This window comes from Sorex araneus, chromosome 5, assembly GCF_027595985.1.
Source record: "Sorex araneus isolate mSorAra2 chromosome 5, mSorAra2.pri, whole genome shotgun sequence".
Classification (NCBI taxonomy): Eukaryota; Metazoa; Chordata; class Mammalia; order Eulipotyphla; family Soricidae; genus Sorex; species Sorex araneus.
In genome coordinates this window covers 172,448,167-172,467,792 of record NC_073306.1, presented here as the reverse complement: position 1 = coordinate 172,467,792, position 19,626 = coordinate 172,448,167, and the positions used below count along the sequence as shown (strand labels likewise).

Here is a 19,626-nt window from a genome sequence, read left to right as displayed (position 1 = left end):
TGCTGGGCATTGAACCTCTTAGCATACAAAATTCCACCCTGTTAAGGTGCATTTTCTATTTAAGAACTTTGGTTTCTTAAATAGGAAATCAAAAAATAGGAAATTTTTTGGTTTGAGTCACACCCACTGTTTGTGGGACAATGGTGTACCAGGTATTGAACCCAGGGCTTCTACATACAAAGTATGTGCTCTTGCACTAAGACAGGCATTTTTTTTTTTTTACATGATCCAGAATTTAAGTGATAGTGATGAGAGGGGCTAGAGTGATAGCACAGCTAGTAGGGCCTTGAACGCGGCCGACCCGGGTTCGATTCCCAGCATCCCATATGGTCCCCCACGCACCACCAGGAGTAATTCCTGAGTGCAAGCCAGGAGTAACCCCTGAGCATCACAAGGTGTGACCCAAAAAGCACCAAAAAAGAGAGAGAATCTTAAGAGATTTTAAATGAATGAGAATCTTGAGCTTTTTTTTTTTTTTAATTGAATCACCATGACAAAAGTTACAAAGCTTTCAGGTTTAAGTCTCAGTCATATAATGATCAAACCCCCATCCCTTCACCAGTGCACCTGTTCCCCCACCAAGAATCCCAATATACCCCCCCACCCTCCCTGCACCTGAGTGGCCAATGGATAATCTTGAACTTTTAATATACCTGGTATTAATAAGATTATGTGTCTTATCTATTAATTACACATCTTCCCACCGATTTTTTTTTTTAAGTATTAGGAGTTGATTGTATTTTTCTTTAATATATTTTCACAGATGGTAGTAAAAACTTTTATGGATATGGATCAGGATTCAGAAGATGAAAAACAACAATATCTCCCACTAGCCTTGCATCTTGCATCTGAATTTTTCCTCAGGAATCCCAATAAAGATGTCCGTCTCCTTGTAGCTTGTTGTTTGGCTGACATATTTCGAATCTATGCTCCAGAAGCTCCATATACTTCCCATGATAAACTTAAGGTAAATTCTGTCTTTATAAAAATTGGTTTACTTTTGTTTTGCTTATCGATAAATGTACAACATATATTTCATATTATTCTTGTCATTGTAATAAGATCTTAAGTTGCAAAACAAACTGATTCATTTCACAAATATTCATTGAGTATTTGGGGGAAAGACATGAGGCCTTGAAAGGTACAGATCAAAACTTTTCAAAACTCAGATGACTGAATTAAAGGGATAGATAGTACATTAGGAACATGTACAAAACAATGTCATTTGACTATTTTCTCCTTCAAGATATTTTCTAAACACAAAACTATATGCTTGATGGGGGCTGGAGCAATAGCACAGCGGGTAGGGTGTTTGCGGCTTGTTCAAACTAAAGTTTCTTTTTTAAAAAAATTGATTTCAAGCTGATTTTATATTTTTAGTAATTCTTTTCTTTTCAAGTTGAAATCCTTTGAATTGCATTGTTGTTTATTTGGGGGCCATACATGCTAGTGCTCAGGGCTTATTTCTGGTTCTGTGCTCAGGAATCGATCCCTCCTGGCAAGGTTTGAGGGACCATATGTCGTACTAGGGATCAAAACCATGGCTGCTGCATTTAAGGCAATCTTACCTGCTGGTATATCTTTCAACCCCTGACCTGTTTATTTTTAAATCATTCTGAAATACATCCATGTCAGTAGTATTTGGAGAAAGCTTATTAAGAAATGGAGCACTTGGGCTGGAGCGATAGCACAGCGGGTAGGGCGTTTGCCTTGCACGTGGCCGACCCAGGTTCGATTCCCAGCATCCCATATGGTCCCCTGAGCACTGCCAGGAGTAATTCCTGAATGCAGAGCCAGGAGTAACCCCTGTGCATTGCCGGGTGTGACCCAAAAAGCCAAAAAGAAAAAAAAAGAAAAGAAAAGAAATGGAGCACTTGTAATGAAAAGTACAGCCCTTCTAATAGTCTATTAATGGTGTGTTCTCCACAACTTGGTACTCACATCAGATTCAAAACTAGGTACTGAAAATGACTGTTTTAAGGATATAGTAATGAACTCAGAATCGGGTCCTTAAAATAGACTTAATTGTCATACGTTAAGATGACTATAGTAAGTAGAAGTGTTAAGATTTAGTTATCTCAGAATAAGGGACTATAAAGATTGCGGCAGTCGTAATTTTTTATATGGTATAATTTTGTGATTGTTTTTCTTTTGTAAGTATTGTAAGTAATGAACTAAGTTTTAATTCATTTGGTTAAAGGAGAATTTTTTTATAGTTTGTACTGGATTAGTATATTGTGAAAAATTAGTATATTGTGGCTAATAATATCTTATCTCTTTTTTCCACAGGACATATTTTTGTTCATTACCAGACAATTAAAAGGTTTAGAGGATACAAAGAGTCCACAGTTTAATAGATACTTTTATTTATTAGAGGTGAGATTTTCCCCTTTAATAAATACACATTATTGTATAATATTTATATTTTATGTTGTGTATATTGCATAATGTGAAGATCTTGTATCAGGTACTTTTATAATGTAAAATGAGTATTATAAGTTCTTTTCTCTTTTTTACATTTAATAAGGAAGATGCAATCTTTTTTTGGGGGGGGTCACACCCGGCAATGCACAGGGGTTACCTCCTGGCTTTGCACTCAGGAGTTATTCCTGGCGGTACTCAGGGGACCATATGGGATGCTGGGAATTGAACCCGGGTTGGCCTCGTGCAAGGCAAACGCCCTACCTGCTGTGCTATTGCTCCGGAAGATGCAATCTTTTAATTGTTCCTCTTAGCCTAAAAATATAAAGTTTTTTCACTTAGAAAATGTTGCATTATTTGATCTTGTTTTTTTCTGTTTTTGGAATTGGGGATGGACATACTCTCCTATGTTCAAGGCTTACTCCTGGCTCTGCTCAAGGATCACTCCTGGCACGGCTTGGGGGGAACATATGTAGTGCTGAGGATTGAACTTGGGTTACACAGAGCAAGTGCCTTTTATCTCTCCACCCCCTTTTATATTATTTGAAACTTAATTTTTATCTTGCCAATTTTTTCTTTTCATAATCCAAAAAGGAATTCAATTGCAAATACATCTATCAATTTCTCACAGTATTTTTTTTTCTTCCCTGTTGTGATTAAATTTACAACTTTACACATGCAAGGCATGTACTCAACTACTAAGCCATATCCCCAGCCCTATGTTAGTATCTTTCAGTTAGCGAAGAGGTCGATCATTATTTTGTGAAGGTCAAAGTGGATGAAAAATCATTGTCATTTTCTTTTTTGTTTTGGTTTGCTTTTTGTTTGGGGGCCAAGCTCAGAGGTTACTCCTGACTCTGCACCTCTGCATTCAGGAGTCACTCCTGATGATGCTTGGGGACACTACAGGATGGCTGGAATCAAATGCACGTTGGCTGCATGCTAGGCAAGCACCTTCCCTACCCACTGTTCCCTCTCTCTCCACTGCTGGGAATGTCATTTTATTTATTTAATTAACTAAATTTTTTGCCACGGTCTGTGATATTCAGGAGTTCCTCCTGGCTCTGCACTCAGGAATTACTCCTATTGGTGCTCAGGTGACAATATAGAGTGCCAGGGATTGAATTTGAGTCAGCTGCTTGCAAGGTTTGCCTCCTACCCACTGTATTCTATCTCTGGTCCCCAACAATCTATTGGGCCTTTATTGACTTTAATTTAAACTTCTAATTCTGAAAATTAAGTTGAAATTAAAATTTTAATGATGAATTTACTTCTGTATGTGTGAATGTAGTGTATGTGTAAATAATTATTTTTATTTGTTTAAAGAATTTAGCTTGGGTTAAATCATATAACATCTGCTTTGAATTGGAAGATTGCAATGAAATTTTTATTCAGCTTTTTAGAACTCTCTTCTCAGTGATCAAGTAAGTTAATTTTTAAGCATTAGTCTTTTTTTTTCTGTGTATATTGAAGTGTCATGAATTATATAGCAAAATGTTTTAGAACTGTTAAAACTTGTTTTCCTTAGATTATATAAAGAACTAAAATTCTGTGCCTAAACACTGCCTTTGCCCATGTGGTACCACATAAATTACCATAGCAACTATATTATTTGACCCTTAGAAAGCAAATGTTATAAGACCATAAATAACAAATGTACAAGCTGGAAATTCTAAATTTTATTAAGTACCATTTGTGAATGTTAAGAGGCACTGACTTTTATACTTTCTCATTTTATTTTCAAATTAATTAATTTACTTATTTTGGTTTATGGGGCCATACCTGGCAGTTCTCAGGGCTCATTCCTGCCTCTGGGCTTAGGGATTTGGTGCTGGGAGACACATAAGTTGTGCCAGGGATTGAATCTGGGTTGGCTGTGTGCAATGCTAATGCCCTACCCGCTGTGCTATTGTTCTGGCCTGTAAACCCTGTTTTTTGATGTGAGACGTATTCTATAACATTGTTATTTACATTATATACTAGCCCAGTTATCTAATAAAATTTCTTTTTTCATTTTATTTTTGGGCCACACTTGACTGTGCTCTGGGATCACTCCTGGCAGTAACTCGGGGGACAATATGGGTGCCAGGGACTGAATTTAGATCATTTTCATGCAAGCAAGCACCCTACTAACTATACTGTCCTAGCCACTGTCTCATAAATGTTTTTTAGTGACCTTATTAATAAAAGGTTAAGTAAATTTAATATATTGATGCGAGTTTTATATATTTCTACTTTATTGTAAAGCAGCATTATTTCAATATATGATTCTGGTCAACTTTCTTGTATCCAATTCAAATGACTGTTGGCAATTAATTAGTTCCATACTGCTGTACATTTCTGGTGTTTTTTTTTTTTCTCTCTCTCTCTCCTTTTTTTTGGGGGGGTCACACCCAGTGATGCTTAGGGCTCTGCACTCAGGAATTACTCTTGGCGGTGCTCGGGGGACCATATGGGATGCCGGGGATTGAACCCACGTGCAAGGCAAACGCCCTGCCCCTATCTCTTTAATTTTTGTTTGACAGTTTTTATTGTCTGTTCTTGACATGTCTTCTGTATTTGTGGACAGTTGTAAGCAAAATGCTGAGGTATAAGATAACTGAGTTTGTCTCATTCAGAAGGCCTAAATCCAGATATCTTTTTCCTTTCCCTAATTTGGTTCCCAGAGGGTATAAACCCCACTGCCAAATATATTTAAAAATGCCACTCTCGTGTTTTATTGGCCAAGCTAGACATATAAGCCCCGATTGTAAGTCTAGTTGGATGATCTCTCTTATTTAATCTTTTAAAATAAATTTTTGTTATATACTGGCTCTGTTCAAAGCACATTTATGACATTTATGACTAAGGGATCATTATTGGCATTATTTTAAGGTCTATATGTAATACTGGGAGATCATAGTAAGGTTGGTTGTGTGCAGGGCAGGCATCTTTTTAGTTTTATTTTTCAGTCACATGCAGTGTTTCTCAGGACTGAGATCCTTGGCTCTCTGCTCAGGGATCATTCCTGGTGGGGCATGGGGGACCATATGAGGTGCTGGGGATCAAACTCCAATTGGCAAGGCACTCATCCTACCAACTGTTATTATGGCTCTGGCCCAAAGGCGAATCCCTTAACCCTTAGACTATCTCTCTGGCCCCTAGATTGCATATTTCAATGGGAGGAGCCTTATTTGTTTTGGGGCTACATCTGATGATGCTTAGAGCCTGCTCTCAGGTCTGTGTTGAGATGCTCCTGGTGGTGTTCAGGAGTGTTTAGGGAGCATAGATGTTACTGAGGATGCTACCTGCCAAGCATATGAGGTCTGTACCAAGATGGGTGGAAATTGTGGTCATTGTTTATATTCTGTACTTTTTCAGATTTTTCTTTTAAAATTAAAATTACAAAAAATAAGCAAGCTCTCCAAATTGCCCTCATTCTGTCTTATGTGGTCAACTGTCCATTTAAGTCCACTTTGAGCTCAGTTATATTTCCTCATTATGTCTAGATGTGCCTACTTTTTGATCCTATTAAATTATTTTTATCTCCTAAATCTGACATCTAACTTTATTGACCTATTCAGGTCATTTACATTGTATCTAAGTAAAAGATCTAGAAATAATTAAAGACATCTGTTGTAAGAGGAGCTTACTCATTTGTTTTTGCTGATACATTTACAATGTATATGTTTTAATCACATTCTTGAGTAGGTGTATATTTCCATCTAGTGGTGTTTATTTTTCTTTAGTCTGGATTTATTTGAACATTTCCCATAATTAAGGTTTTTTGCGGATAGCTAGATTTTTCTTTTCCAGTTCTTGTATATTTGAAGTCCACCTTAATTTTTTTTTTCTTTCATTATTTTTTCCTTACTGTTTGGGGGGTGGGTGGGCAGGAGATGACACACTTGACTGTTCTCCTGGCTTTCTCCAGGGATCATATCACATCTGGTGCAGCTCAGGGATCATAATGTGGTGCCAGGAATTGAACTTGGTTGGAGCATGCAAGGTATATGCCCTACCTGCTGTACTATTTTTATGGTTCCTTCACCTTTGTTTTGAAAAATTATTTTTATAGGATAAGTTCACAGACATTTTAAAAAATTTTTCCTCGGGGCTGGAGCAATAACAGCGGGTAGGGCATTTGCCTTGCCGGCGGCCAACCCAGATTCAATTTCTAGCATCCTGTATGGCCTCGGAGCACCGCCAGGAGTAATACCTGAGTGCAGAGCCAGGAATAACTCTTGTGCATTGGTGGGTGTGACCCAAAAAGAAAAAAAAATTTTTTTTTCTTCTTGCCCCAGTCCCCTTCTCAGTGTTTTTGAAAACACTGCTGCATTTTTTTCCTGGCTTACATTAAAATTTTTTTGGGTCAGCTTCTTGGTTTTGATTATATAAGGTATCTATTACTCTGTACTCATGGATCTCCCCTGGCTAAGCTCAGGGCCCCATGTTGGGGAACCAGGGTTAGAATCTGTGTCTGCCTCATGCAAGGCAAATGCCCTGCCTGCTGTGCTATCTCTTTGGCCCCCAGAAAGCATTTCTGAAACTTCATTCTTGAATTACATTGATCTTATTATCATTTTTTTTGTTTGACTTCTGTGAGATATGAAGATGTTTTTAGAGTTTTCTAATTGTCAGTTATGGTTTGCAGCCAACCTTCTCAAGTCAATTAAATCCCAATACCATTTGATCTCCCAAGCACTGTGGGGTATGACCTGAAGGTTCTTGTGTATCACCTGGTGACCTGTGTGATTCCATATCACAATACTGCCTGAACTGCAGCACGTTCTTAGTCTGTAACATTAAACCCCGCTGCAATTAGTCAGAATCATCAGGAGGTCTCTCCCGCCACCTCTAGGCTCCTGAGCACTGATTTTTAAATTTTACTTGTTTTGTTTTGATTTGAGGTTATACCTGGTCATGCTCAGGGCTTACTCCTGGCGCTGCACTCAGGAATCAGTCCTGGGGGTGCTTGGGAAGTGATATGGGATGCTGGGGATTGAACCCAGGTCAACTATGTGCAAAGCAAACACCCTACCTATTGTACTACTATTGTAGTTCCTCAAAAAAAAAAATTTAACAAAGAAAATGTCAGTAGTATGAAAAACTTCTTAATTTCATTCATTGTTGTACATTTTTGTTTCCTTGATTTTTTTTAAACTTTTCTAGAGATATTAAAACGATCTTTCTTTGAACTTTACAATTTATTTGGTTGAATTTAAACTCAGTCTTTATCTCCTATAGGGCCTAAATTTATTTTAAAGATTGTTTTTTCAGTTTTGGAAAAATACATAATGTCTTAAAGCTTTCATAATGAAGAAAACAAATAGGGCAACCGACAATTCTACACCAGTATTGGCATGATTCCCTCAAGAGAAAATCCTCTTACATCTCAGATATTTGTTTTCAAAACTGAATGCTGTAATTTTCTTTAGTAAGCCTAATTGTTTTTTTTTTTCCTTTTTTCTGCATTCCCCCCCTTTTTTAAAGCAATAGCCACAATAAGAAGGTACAAATGCACATGCTAGATTTGATGAGTTCTATCATCATGGAAGGTGATGGAGTGTCTCAAGAATTATTGGATTCCATTCTTATTAATCTCATCCCTGCACACAAGGTCTGTATGGTATGAAAATACTAAATATTTAAAGGTATCTACATACTTCACTTATGAAGTACTTCACATGAAAAAATTATGTTTTACCATTATTGATCTTTGTTTGATAATTCTGTTATTTTCAGCTCTAAATTAAGGATCAGATCAGTCTTTTAGTCTTTTAGTTATATTTCTAGGAGATAACATTGATTTTTCTGCATTAAAGATGATTTTCATTCAGTTAGGTTTTGCCATTTTTCTGGAAAACTGAAAATGTTTCCAATTCACTGTTTAGGACTGACTGGAGTGAATGTCTTGGTTAGGTTGTTTGTGTGGGGAGGGACAACTTGGAAACATTTTCTCTTTTGCATATAGATATAAAGCATATAATTTTGGACTTCTTCTTCTTTTTTTTTTTTTGCTTTTTGGGTCACACCTGGCGATGCACAGGGGTTACTCCTGGCTCTGCACTCAGGAATTACTCCTGCCAGTGCTCAGGGGACCATATGGGATGCTGGGATTTGAACCCGGGTTGGCTGCGTGCAAGGCAAACGCCCTACCTGCTGTGCTATCTCTCCCAGCCCCGGATTTCTTCTTAAACTATATCCTAAGTACTTAAAATACTTGGCATAAGAAGGAGGTTACATGATTATAATGGGGAGAAAGATGATTCAATGCTTGTGGTTTTTTTTGTTTTTTTTTTTTTTTCCCTTTCCTATTTCTCTCTGCTAGGTCCTAAGAAACTGAAGTGTTTAGCTTTGGTTCTACTTAGGCCTACCCATCACTATTTATATTTATCCCCTGCTCCTTTCTTCTAACCTATGACCTAGTATCAGATATTAGGTGAATAGTGTGTTTGCTTACTTATGTATTTAATGATAATTGTTCTTATTCCCTAGAATTTATTTAAATCATTTTGTTGGCCGGTCAAAGTTTTGGTTATGGCAAAGGGAATGTTATGTCAGGTGCAATAAAAGGAAAAGCTTTTGAAGGAATTGATAAGTTTATTTGGTGTTTTATATGTAGTTTAGTATTTTTATAAATAGAAATAATAGAAAGGTTGCTTTAATTTTTATTAGCTTCATCCTTTTACCAGTGGGCTTAAAAATACAGCCTGAAACAAAGACTGGGAAATTATTTTATGGATCAAATCTGAACCATTTCCTATTTGTAAAGTTTCATTTGAATATAGTTACGTTCATTTTAATTTTGCTCATCACTGCTTTCACACCTCACTAGCAGGGCTGTATTGCAGCAGTGACCACAGACTTATAGAAAAGAAAAGAGTAAAGGAAAAGGACCATATAGCTCATGCGTATATAGTTCATTGCAAGCTGACCACTGACTAGTGGTGTTGGATTTTCTAGCTTGTTTCAGACCAGGATGATAGTGAATGAATCTCAGTTTGGTCCAAAATGTCAAAATATACAAGTTGATAAGTATTATCTTCTAAAGGAAGATTTCTTTTTTCTTTTTTTGGGGGGGGCGGGGAGAGGGCTTTTTGGATAAGTGGTGCTCAGGGATTACTCCTGGCAGTGCTCAGGGGACCATATGGGATACTGGGGATTGAATTCAGGTTGGCCGCATGCAAGGCAAATAAATGCCTTACCCACTATACTGTCGCTCTGGCCCAGAAGATTTTATTTTAAAAGTCTTTCTACAGCGTTTTTTGACCCTTAATTATATAGTGCATTGGGAATCTTGGAGGGAACAGTATTCAGAGTTTAAAAATTCTGAAAATCTTACTTCGAACACCTTTCCGATTACTACTTCTCAGAGCTAATTGAACAAGGAAATATTAAACATACTGGATTAGAGGTGTGTCTGTGGGTGTCGTTTGTATTTAGGATATATGGATATAATTGCCTGAATAATTAACAGTACTTAAATGCCTTAGGTATTCATTTAGTCTAATAAAAACTGAGCTTAATAGAGGATTGGAATTTTGTGTAGAAAAATTCATTTTTGTTTTTGATTCCTCATTTACAACATCTGCACTTAAGAAACAAGTAAGGATATTGGATAATACATTAAACCTTTTTGGGTGCCATTTTGTAGATTTAAAGACTATAATGGTATAACAGTGCTATAATACGTTCACTAATTCATTCATAACTTTGCCTATTTTTGTTTTTCAGAACTTAAATAAACAATCCTTTGACCTCGCAAAAGTCCTATTGAAAAGGACAGTCCAGACTATTGAGGCATGCATTGCCAATGTATGTATTTCTTCATGTATTATATAATTGCCTAATTTCTAATTTATTGTACTAATTAATATGTTAGAACCTTTCATATGTAGGTTTTAGCTGATAAAGTTTTACCTACTTAGGGCAAATTTATAAAAAAACTGATAGTTCGATCCATATATGATCAATTACAAAATTCTCTTTTGGGGTGGTTAGGGTTTAGACCACATGCATGGTTCTTAAGTGATAATTTGGATCTGTGCTCAGGAGTCACTCCTGGTAGTACTTGGGGACATTAAAGTTTTTCTCTTCATTCCCCATACCATATAGTCCTTTTCTGAATTACCAAAACAGGTACATATACTTTTGGTTCTTTTGAGAGTGATACCAAAAACACCAAATGAGTGAAAGGAAAGAAATAATGGACAGTGCACGAGACTCACTTGTTGAACTTGAGATAGGTTACAGATTCAGAACTTTAGAATTAAAACTGGTGATAATCTCAAGGAAAACTTAAGACACAACCATGACAAGTCAGTTAAGGCATAACCTCAAGGAGGCATTTGGAATTAGAACACTGCACAAAAGCAGATATGTAAGTAAAGACATGGGGGAAGAAAGATAACCAAATGAGTGAGTATCTGAAGATAATAGCATCAGAAATAAAAGGGAAATTTACTACAGATTCAGAGAAATTAATAAGCTCTGACAAGAACACATTACAACTTTATGTCATGAAGTTAGAGAACCTAGAATAAATGGCAAGATTGAATCAGTATAGTGTTTAAAAAAAGTGAACAGGAAGACTTGGAACTTCTCAGCGGTTCCAATTTTACAAACACGAAATCAAAACAGTAATCATGTCTCCCCCAGTCAAAGGACAGCCAAAATAAATTTACTAGTGAGTTCTTGCAAACTTTTAGAGACCTTCCTATCCTTTTAAGGCCCCTTCTAGATAGTCTGGCAGTAATTTTTCTAAGCAGGAACTATTCTGGACTATGAAGGCAAAATTACTCTTTAAATTTTTTTTATAAAGGTTTTTGCAATAATTGATTATGTTCACCATTATTTTGAATTTTCCACCACCACTCAAGCCTGCAGATGCTAGATAATTTATTTTGTATTGCTTGTTACAAATAGTATTTTGCAGCTGCGCACTCCTGGAATTCTAAAATTTTAAGCTGATTGAGTGTGAGATTCATTTGTGAGTCTCTGGACCATGGCCGTTAATGCACAGAAATGGCACCCAGAGGCACTTCATGGGTGTGACAGCCAGGACTGAAGGGGCAGGGAGAAGGAGCCATCCGCCCTGATCCCTTGAGGCCTGGAGTTTTTAGGACTGGTCCCCCCTACATGGGTCAGGATTAAATACTGTACTTAATTTTCTTTGGTTATTTTTGGTTTTAGAATTACTTTAAATACTCCTTGTTACTAAGCATGGAAAAATAAGATTCTGATTTAAATTTGACACAGTTCCAAGGAAATTTCTCTATACAATTCTAATAGGTTACATAAATTATCTTAATTCTTTTCATTTTAGGGAACATTATAATACATTATAGTAATCTAATTTGAAACAGCTTAATTCTTCTTTAATCTCTGCATTTATGACTGAATGTTATTGAGAGATGTCCTTCCTTCTCCCGTCCTCTACGCTCAGCGCCCCTCCTCACCCCCCATCCGCTGCCCCCTCTCTCCCTCTCTGTCCTTCTGTCTCCTTTGCTTTAGCTTTGTCCTACAGCCAAGCTACGTCTCCAGTCTGTAGGGAGTTTATTTCTTTTACTATTTTGATAATTGTTATATATTAATAGTTGAAAGATCTGTTTCATTCCCTTCAGTAGTATATGTTATGTCTAAGTCTGTATGGTAGTCTTCAAACATGTTTATTAAAAATTATCCAAGTTTCTAGATTAAGTAAACTTTATTTTTTAATGTCTTTCAATAGTTTTTCAACCAAGTCCTGGTGCTCGGAAAGTCATCAGTAAGTGATTTGTCAGAACACGTGTTTGATCTGATTCAGGAACTTTTTGCTATAGATCCTCATTTGTTATTGTCTGTCATGCCACAGCTTGAATTCAAACTGAAGGTAAGACTGATTATAAATTGTAAGCCATTAATTTTGAGGGAAAATATCATATAAGTTTTCTCTAACCATAAAAGTAAGTTGAGTTAATCTCTTGTTAAGTTAAACGTATCCCAGATGAATTTCCATTGCAGAATTGTAACTTACAGATATTCTTCATATCTGATACATACAAATAATAGATTAAAAATGGAGTTATTCCAGGAACTTATTGTGTTTTCAGTATTGTACATGTTGCTATTTGTTAATGTGTACATATATCTGTGAACATTAAAAGTTTCAACCTACTGCTCAGAGATTTTTGCTTTGTTTTTTGGGCAACACCCAGCTGTGCTCAGTATTTATTCCGGGCTCTGCATTCAGGAATTGCTTATGATGGTGATCGAGGGAGGGGTGCATATAAGATGCTGGAGATTGAACCTAGGTCAGATGAATGCAAGGCAAACACCCTACCCACTATACTATCACTCTGGCCTGCTCAAAATTTCTTTTTTTTTTTTTTTTTTTTTTTTGCTTTTTTGCTTTTTTGCTTTTTTGCTTTTTTGGGTCACACCTGGCGATGCACAGGGGTTACTCCTGGCTCTGCACTCAGGAATTACCCCTGGCCATGCTCAGGGGACCATATGGGATGCTGGGATTTGAACCCGGGTCGGCCGCGTGCAAGGCAAACGCCCTACCCGCTGTGCTATCTCTCCAGCCCCTCAAAATTTCTTGATTACAATATAACTCATGTGTTGAGGACAAAAATTTTGCGTTATAGATCGGGAGTGTATTCTTCAATAGGGAATTCAGCAAGGGACCCATAACTTCTTTTAAAATTAGAAAATGAGGGGCTGGAGTGATAGCACAGCGGGTAGGGCGTTTGCCTTGCACGTGGCCGACCCGGGTTCGAATCCCAGCATCCCATATGGTCCCCTGAGCACCGCCAGGGTGATTCCTGAGTGCAGTGCATGAGCCAGGAGTGACCCCTGTGCATTGCCGGGTGTGACCCAAAAAGCAAAAAAAAAAAAAAAAAGATAAAATTAGAAAAATGAGACCAGAGCGATATAGTACAGTGGATAGGGCATTTGCCTTGCTTGCGTGAGACCTCAGTTTGATCACCAGTTCCACAAATGGTCCCCTAACCCAGCAGGAGTGGCTCCTGTGCACTGCTGGATGTGACCCAAAAACAAAAACATAGAAGAGAGTACAGTAAGGTTCTTGCCTTGCATGCGGATGTGGCCTACCTGCATTTAATCCTTGGCACATATGGTTCCCTGTTCCCTGCCTGGAGTAAGCTTGAGCATTAGCCAGGTGTGCGTCACCCAATCCCAAAAACAAAAGGTTATTAAAAAAAAATTCATGTGCTTTGGTTGTAGTAAAAATTTTCCGAGCATTGTGTAAATTACTTGCAAATCCTAATAGAAATTTACTCTTCTGGCTAGAAATAAAAATATAGGTCACTTCACTATTTTTGGTTTTGTTTTGGAGCCATATTCACATGATGCTCAGGGATTTTTCCTAGCAGTTTATGGGGTCCATATGATATACTGGAGATCAAACCCAGGTCAGCACATGAAAGGAAAGCATCCTGCCCCTGTACTGTGTCTCTTCAGTTCTACTTTTTACCCATTCTTGGTAATATGAATATAACTAATAAAGAGATTTTAATTTGAATATATTAATAATATTGCAGTAGATCAGAGAATCTATTTTGCACCAAAATAAAATTAATTGCCACTATATAATTATATTACAACTTTACTCTGGATATATTTAAATTAAGCTGAGGGGTTAGTTTTCACTTGGCATTTGTTAACTGTGAAAATGTTACGTCTTTTGAAATACTAAGTAAAATTTCTTTAAGTGCTTGACATTTCAGGAGTAAATTGATTTCTCTTTAAAAAATAATCATATTGATCAATTAGTTAGGCTTAGTAAAAGGTAACACTCACTAATCTACATTGTTATTGAGAAGAATTTGATCAGAACAGTTTTTGTAATTTTGTGTTTTCAGTTTTATGTCTTTTTTATAATTGTACCAATTTTGCCCATAGAAAACCTATTTCTGTGAGTTGAGGCTTTCATAAGTAAAAGATTATATCCCACAGTCTTGATCTTCATGGGTTTTGTTTTGTTTTTTAATTTACTCTTTCCCATTAATGTTCATTTGGTTTCTGGTATTCCTTTATTAAAAATTGTATATTAACACTGGGTGGAGGGGTCACTGCAATTACTTTCAGTAGTTGCCTTTATTTGTTTTGGTGAATATGTGATTTTTCAATGGTTTCATATACTAAGTTGGGGATGTAACTTAGTGTAATGCACTGATCTTGTAAGATTATGTAAGATTAAACTAAACTGGGTTTAGTACCCAGTTATGTGAAAAAAAAAGAGAAAGGGGAAAAAAATTTTCCCGTTCAACATACGGTTTCATAATAAATTTTATATTAAGATGTGACATCCTGACATCACTAGTTAAAACTGGAACAGAATTTTTTTTTTTTTTTTGAGGGGGACTTTTTGGGTCACACTTGTCGATGCACATGGGTTACTCCTGGTGATGTTTGGAGGACCATATGGGATGCTGGGAATCGAACTTGGGTCAACAACGTGCAAGGCAAACGCCCTTGTGCTATTGCTCCAGCCCCTGGAACAGAATTTTTATGTTGTATATTGAATATAAAAAATTAGATGCCCTAAGCAAGTAGTAGCCCTGGGTTCAGTTCCCAGCACCATGGGAGAAAAGGGGAAAGAGAAAGAGCAGAGAATAAATAAATAAGAATTAGAAAAACTTATTAGAAAACACTTTACAGTTATTTGTTGCTTTGATTTTATTTATTTTTTTTTCTTTTAAGATTACATGTGGCAGGACTCAGACTCAGGGCTTACTCCAGGCCCTATACTCAGGGATCACTCCCGGCAGGGACCAGGACCACCTGGGGTGACAGGAATCGAACCCAGGTCTTGCAGGCCTTGCCTTGTATGCTGCTGACCTGTCTTAATCTCTCCATCCCAGTTATTCTGTTTTTGTGGTGTTTGACTTATCTGACATACTAGATCTTCTTAACGTTCTTGCTTCTATAAGTGAATTTTTTTGAAGCATGATATTCAATTCATAATTTTTTCCAGTCAAAAATGTTTGATATTCTGGAATTTCACAAATCAAAATCTTAATTTGTAGGGGTTTTTTTGGGGGGGTCACACCTGGTGATGCACAGGGGTCATCCTGGCTCTGCACTCAGGAATTACCCCTAGCGGTATTCAGGGGACCATATGGTATGCTGGGAATCGAACCCAGGTTGGCTGCATCCAAGGCAAATGCCCCTTTGTGGGGTTTTTTTAATGTTGAAATCTCAATTGCTCGAAAGATTTGTTAGGAGAGAAACTTATAAAGGTGACAGTTATTTGGCCACAGTTTTTTTTTCTTGGATTCTTGGGAATTGAATGATTATCTTCAGTTTATTCTGTAATTTTGATTTTAGCAAGCACTGGAGTTATGCTTAAATTTTCAGTTGGGAGAGTGTGAAATACAGGAGAAGAACCAGATGATTTGATGTGGAATCAAATTAATTTTGTATAATAAGAGCATTTAATAAAGTCATCATTACAACTAAAATACAGAAATATGTAACTTCAGTTATGTTACATATTGCCATTTTCATAATTTGATGTATATCTTTAGTTTAAATAATTAATTTTTTTTTCTCCACAGAGCAATGATGGAGAAGAGCGATTAGCTGTTGTTCGACTTTTAGCTAAATTGTTTGGTTCTAAAGATTCTGATTTAGCAACTCAGAATCGTCCACTTTGGCAGTGTTTTCTTGGACGGTAAGAGAATATAAAGTTTTGTGAATTCTGACATATGTTTTAGAGGCCAGTTTAGTTTGGTCTCTTAATTAAAGCAAATATAGAAAAACTTTGAGATTTTTCTTTAGTATCTGTTTTAGTGTCTATTTTCTTATTCTAGGAAAATAAGTTATATGACACATTTTGACATGAATAAAGCTTTAAACTTACCCGTGTAGCGTGTGCGTGCGTGCATGTGTTTATTATTAACTTTAGGCCCATTTTCTTGGGCACCTTGGATCCCTCTCTTCCATATTCCACGTTCAATCTAGCAGGAAATCATTAACACTCTTCAAGATGCATCCAGAATAGGACCACTTCTTGTCATTGAAACCACCACCATCCTCATCATGTCACCATCATCTTCCACCTGGATTATCAACATAGGCTCCTTTCTGCTCTCCCTCCCCTCTCCTTCCAACCCCACCCCACCCCTAGTCTTCTACATAACAGTCAAATATAAGCTTCATATGTCACCAAAAAATAAAGTAATGCTATTAGATAGATGGTAGATAGCATAATGAGAATGCTGCTAGCTTAAGGTTTTTTTTTTTTTTTTTTTTTTTTGCTTTTTGGGTCACACCTGGCGATGCACAGGGGTCACTCCTGGCTCTGCACTCAGGAATCACCCCTGGCCGTGCTCAGGGGACCATATGGGATGCTGGGATTCGAACCCGGGTCGGCCGCGTGCAAGGCAAACGCCCTACCCGCTCTGCTATCGCTCCAGCCCCTGCTAGCTTAAGGTTTATAAATAATTTATGACTGGTACTATCCATGCAGTGTTTTGGTTCAGAACTAATTCATTCACTGTTGTTTATCTCTTAGATTTATAAATTACCTAAATGTATCTAAAGGCCTAACCTGTGCTTTTAATGTTTTCTCACAAAACTTGGTTGTTGGGTTAAAACATCTGTGAAATTTGATAAAATCCCCTCATATTGTATTTACATGTTTCTTTGATTTAGATTGATTGAAAAATTGAGTTTTAATTATATGAGATAACATTTGAGCTTTGTGAGTGCTTTAATTCAACTGTTACATAAAGTGGAGTAAAATTTTCTTTATGTAAACTCAGTGTTACTGTCCTTACAATAATGTTAGGTTAAACACTCAAGTGTAACTGATCTGAGAAATAGATTGTCATGATACTTAAGTTACTTGCTCAGAACAGGCCATTTTGGAAAGCTCAGTAGAGCCAAATTTCTTGAATAATTAAACTTGAATTTGTAAACTTTAGATGGTGAAGCTTTTATACTTGCTAGTTTTCAGAGTAGTCAGTATGAATTGATATTAATAATGGCATTACAAGCAGAAATACTAGCTTATTTGAGTTACTTATAAAAGCAACCATAAGAGGCTTCTCTGTGATCATGAATCTGATTCATAGATTTAAATTATTAGTGTTTTTTTGCTTTATTCTCTTCATTTTGCATTATTTTGTTATTTGATTATGAATAGGAACATCTTTATTTTTTTTTAGAATTTTATAAAAAATTCAAGTTTTATATCATGATTCTTTCTCGGAAGCTCCCAAGAATATCCCGCCTGCACGGCAAAGCCTGGCAAGCTACCCATGGTGTATTCTGTATGCCGAGAACAGTAACAAGTCTCACAGTGGAGACGTTACTGGTGCCTGCTCTAGCAAATCGATGAACAACGGGACAACAGTGATACAGTGCTATTTTTCTATAATAAGGAAGGCAGCCATAAAGATAATTTAGACCACATTAACTAATTTTAGGGTACATTAAGTAATTTCTACTTAATGGTTTTTAATTTTCCCAGTAATAAACTTTAACAATTTTTTTTTTAGTATTTTGGCCACACCTGGCTACTATATAGGATGCCAGGGCATCAGCCCCGGGTCAGCTGCATTCAGGGCAAATACCCTACCTGCTGTACTATCTCTCCAGCCCCTTAATGTTACTTAACCTGTCTTTATTACATTTAAAATCTCCATTAGGTGTTTCATATTTATAAAATCTTTACAATATTTAAGCCCTTTTTTTAAAAAATGCTACATTTGAGTTTTGTTTAAAAAAGACTTATGGATATGTGCTATAATATAAGCTCAAAATTGGACCATTTTTGTCATAACACTATGGTTAAACTAATGGAGATTTACACCCAAAAGTCCTTAAAACCTCTCAATCCTGACATTGCTTCATGGCCATCTACAGCCACTGATACCTTGGCAGCCATTGATATGTTATCTGTTACTATAAATTGCTGTATTTCCTTCAATTTTACATAAATAAAAGCATACCATATGCAGCACAATATAGTAAACCTTTATAAAAGCATTTTAAATACAAGTTGATGTTAATCTCATAAGAAACCATTTTATTTTGAGACTGTGCTACAAAAATTTATGTAATTTCTTGAAACTTCTATCCTCAAACTTTTTTGAGTAAAATTTATACATTTGGAGGGTCTGGAGAGATGATAATATAGAGGGAACAGCACTTTTCTCCACATGGCCAATCAGGGTAATCAATTAGCGTTGGACTCTAGCACCCAGTATGGTTCCCCTGAACCAGCCAGGAACGATACCAGAGTTACAGAGCTAGGACCAAACCTGAAAAACCACGGGTTGTGGCTCCCAAACCCTGTCTCTCCAAATGTGCATTTTTAATATGCCTTCTTTGACTTGTCAAATAATTTTAAGCTTTCAAATTTTTATCTCTATAGGGAAGCTAGTTTGGATTGAGGAATATGTTTCCTTATAATAAATGAATTCTATTTTTAAATTGAGTATTTTGGGAACTGGAGAGATAGTATCGCAGATTAGGTGCTTGTCCTGCATGTGGTCAACCCGAGTTCAGTCCCTGGTATGCCATATGATTCACAAAGCTCCACCAGGAGTTGCCCTAACTGCAGAGTGAGGGGAACCCCTGAGTATCTCTGGGTGTGGCCCAGAAGCCAAAATAAATGCATAAACTAGGTATCTTTTTTGTTGTTGCTTCAAAATGTATCATTTGTGAGGATATTTTCTAACCAGATAAGTTCTTGTTTAGAAGTATTTACATAGTTAGATATACATTATTTGAAAAGTTTGTCTTACAACTAACATTTAGCAATTTTCCTATGTAGATTTAATGACATTCATGTTCCTGTGAGATTAGAAAGTGTGAAATTTGCAAGTCACTGTTTAATGAATCACCCAGATTTAGCAAAGGATCTCACAGGTAAGCTATGTCGTTTATTAAGAATATTAATCTGGGGAGGCTGGATAGATAGTAGAGCAGGTAGAATACTAGTCTTGCAAACTTTAACCCAGGTTCGATCCCCAGCATCCTATATGGTCCCTTAAACACTGCCTGGAGTGCTTCCTGAGTAATTCCTGAGTGCAGAGCCAGAAATAACCCCTGAGCATCACCAGTTGTAACCCAGAAACTAAAAAGAAGGCTGTTAACTTGGGCACTGGAGAGATAGCTCCATGGGATAAACAAAAACTACATGTGGGAGATAGGGATTGGTTGGTTCACCAGCACCACATGTTACCCTAAACACAGTCCTGCTGGGAA

At 36.8% G+C, this 19,626-nt stretch overlaps 1 protein-coding gene across 1 annotated transcript in view; it reads left to right on the top strand.

The window, feature by feature from the left end:
* The window catches only part of PDS5A (PDS5 cohesin associated factor A), a 94,253-nt gene that overhangs the window by 24,724 nt on the left and 49,903 nt on the right, over window positions 1-19,626 (top strand). The window contains exons 3-10 of the mRNA XM_055138666.1: window positions 764-967; window positions 2,290-2,376; window positions 3,748-3,845; window positions 7,894-8,020; window positions 10,138-10,218; window positions 12,134-12,274; window positions 15,966-16,081; window positions 19,193-19,287. Coding sequence (XP_054994641.1) covers window positions 764-967; window positions 2,290-2,376; window positions 3,748-3,845; window positions 7,894-8,020; window positions 10,138-10,218; window positions 12,134-12,274; window positions 15,966-16,081; window positions 19,193-19,287 — 949 coding nt within the window. The remainder of the gene's footprint in view (window positions 1-763; window positions 968-2,289; window positions 2,377-3,747; window positions 3,846-7,893; window positions 8,021-10,137; window positions 10,219-12,133; window positions 12,275-15,965; window positions 16,082-19,192; window positions 19,288-19,626) is intronic.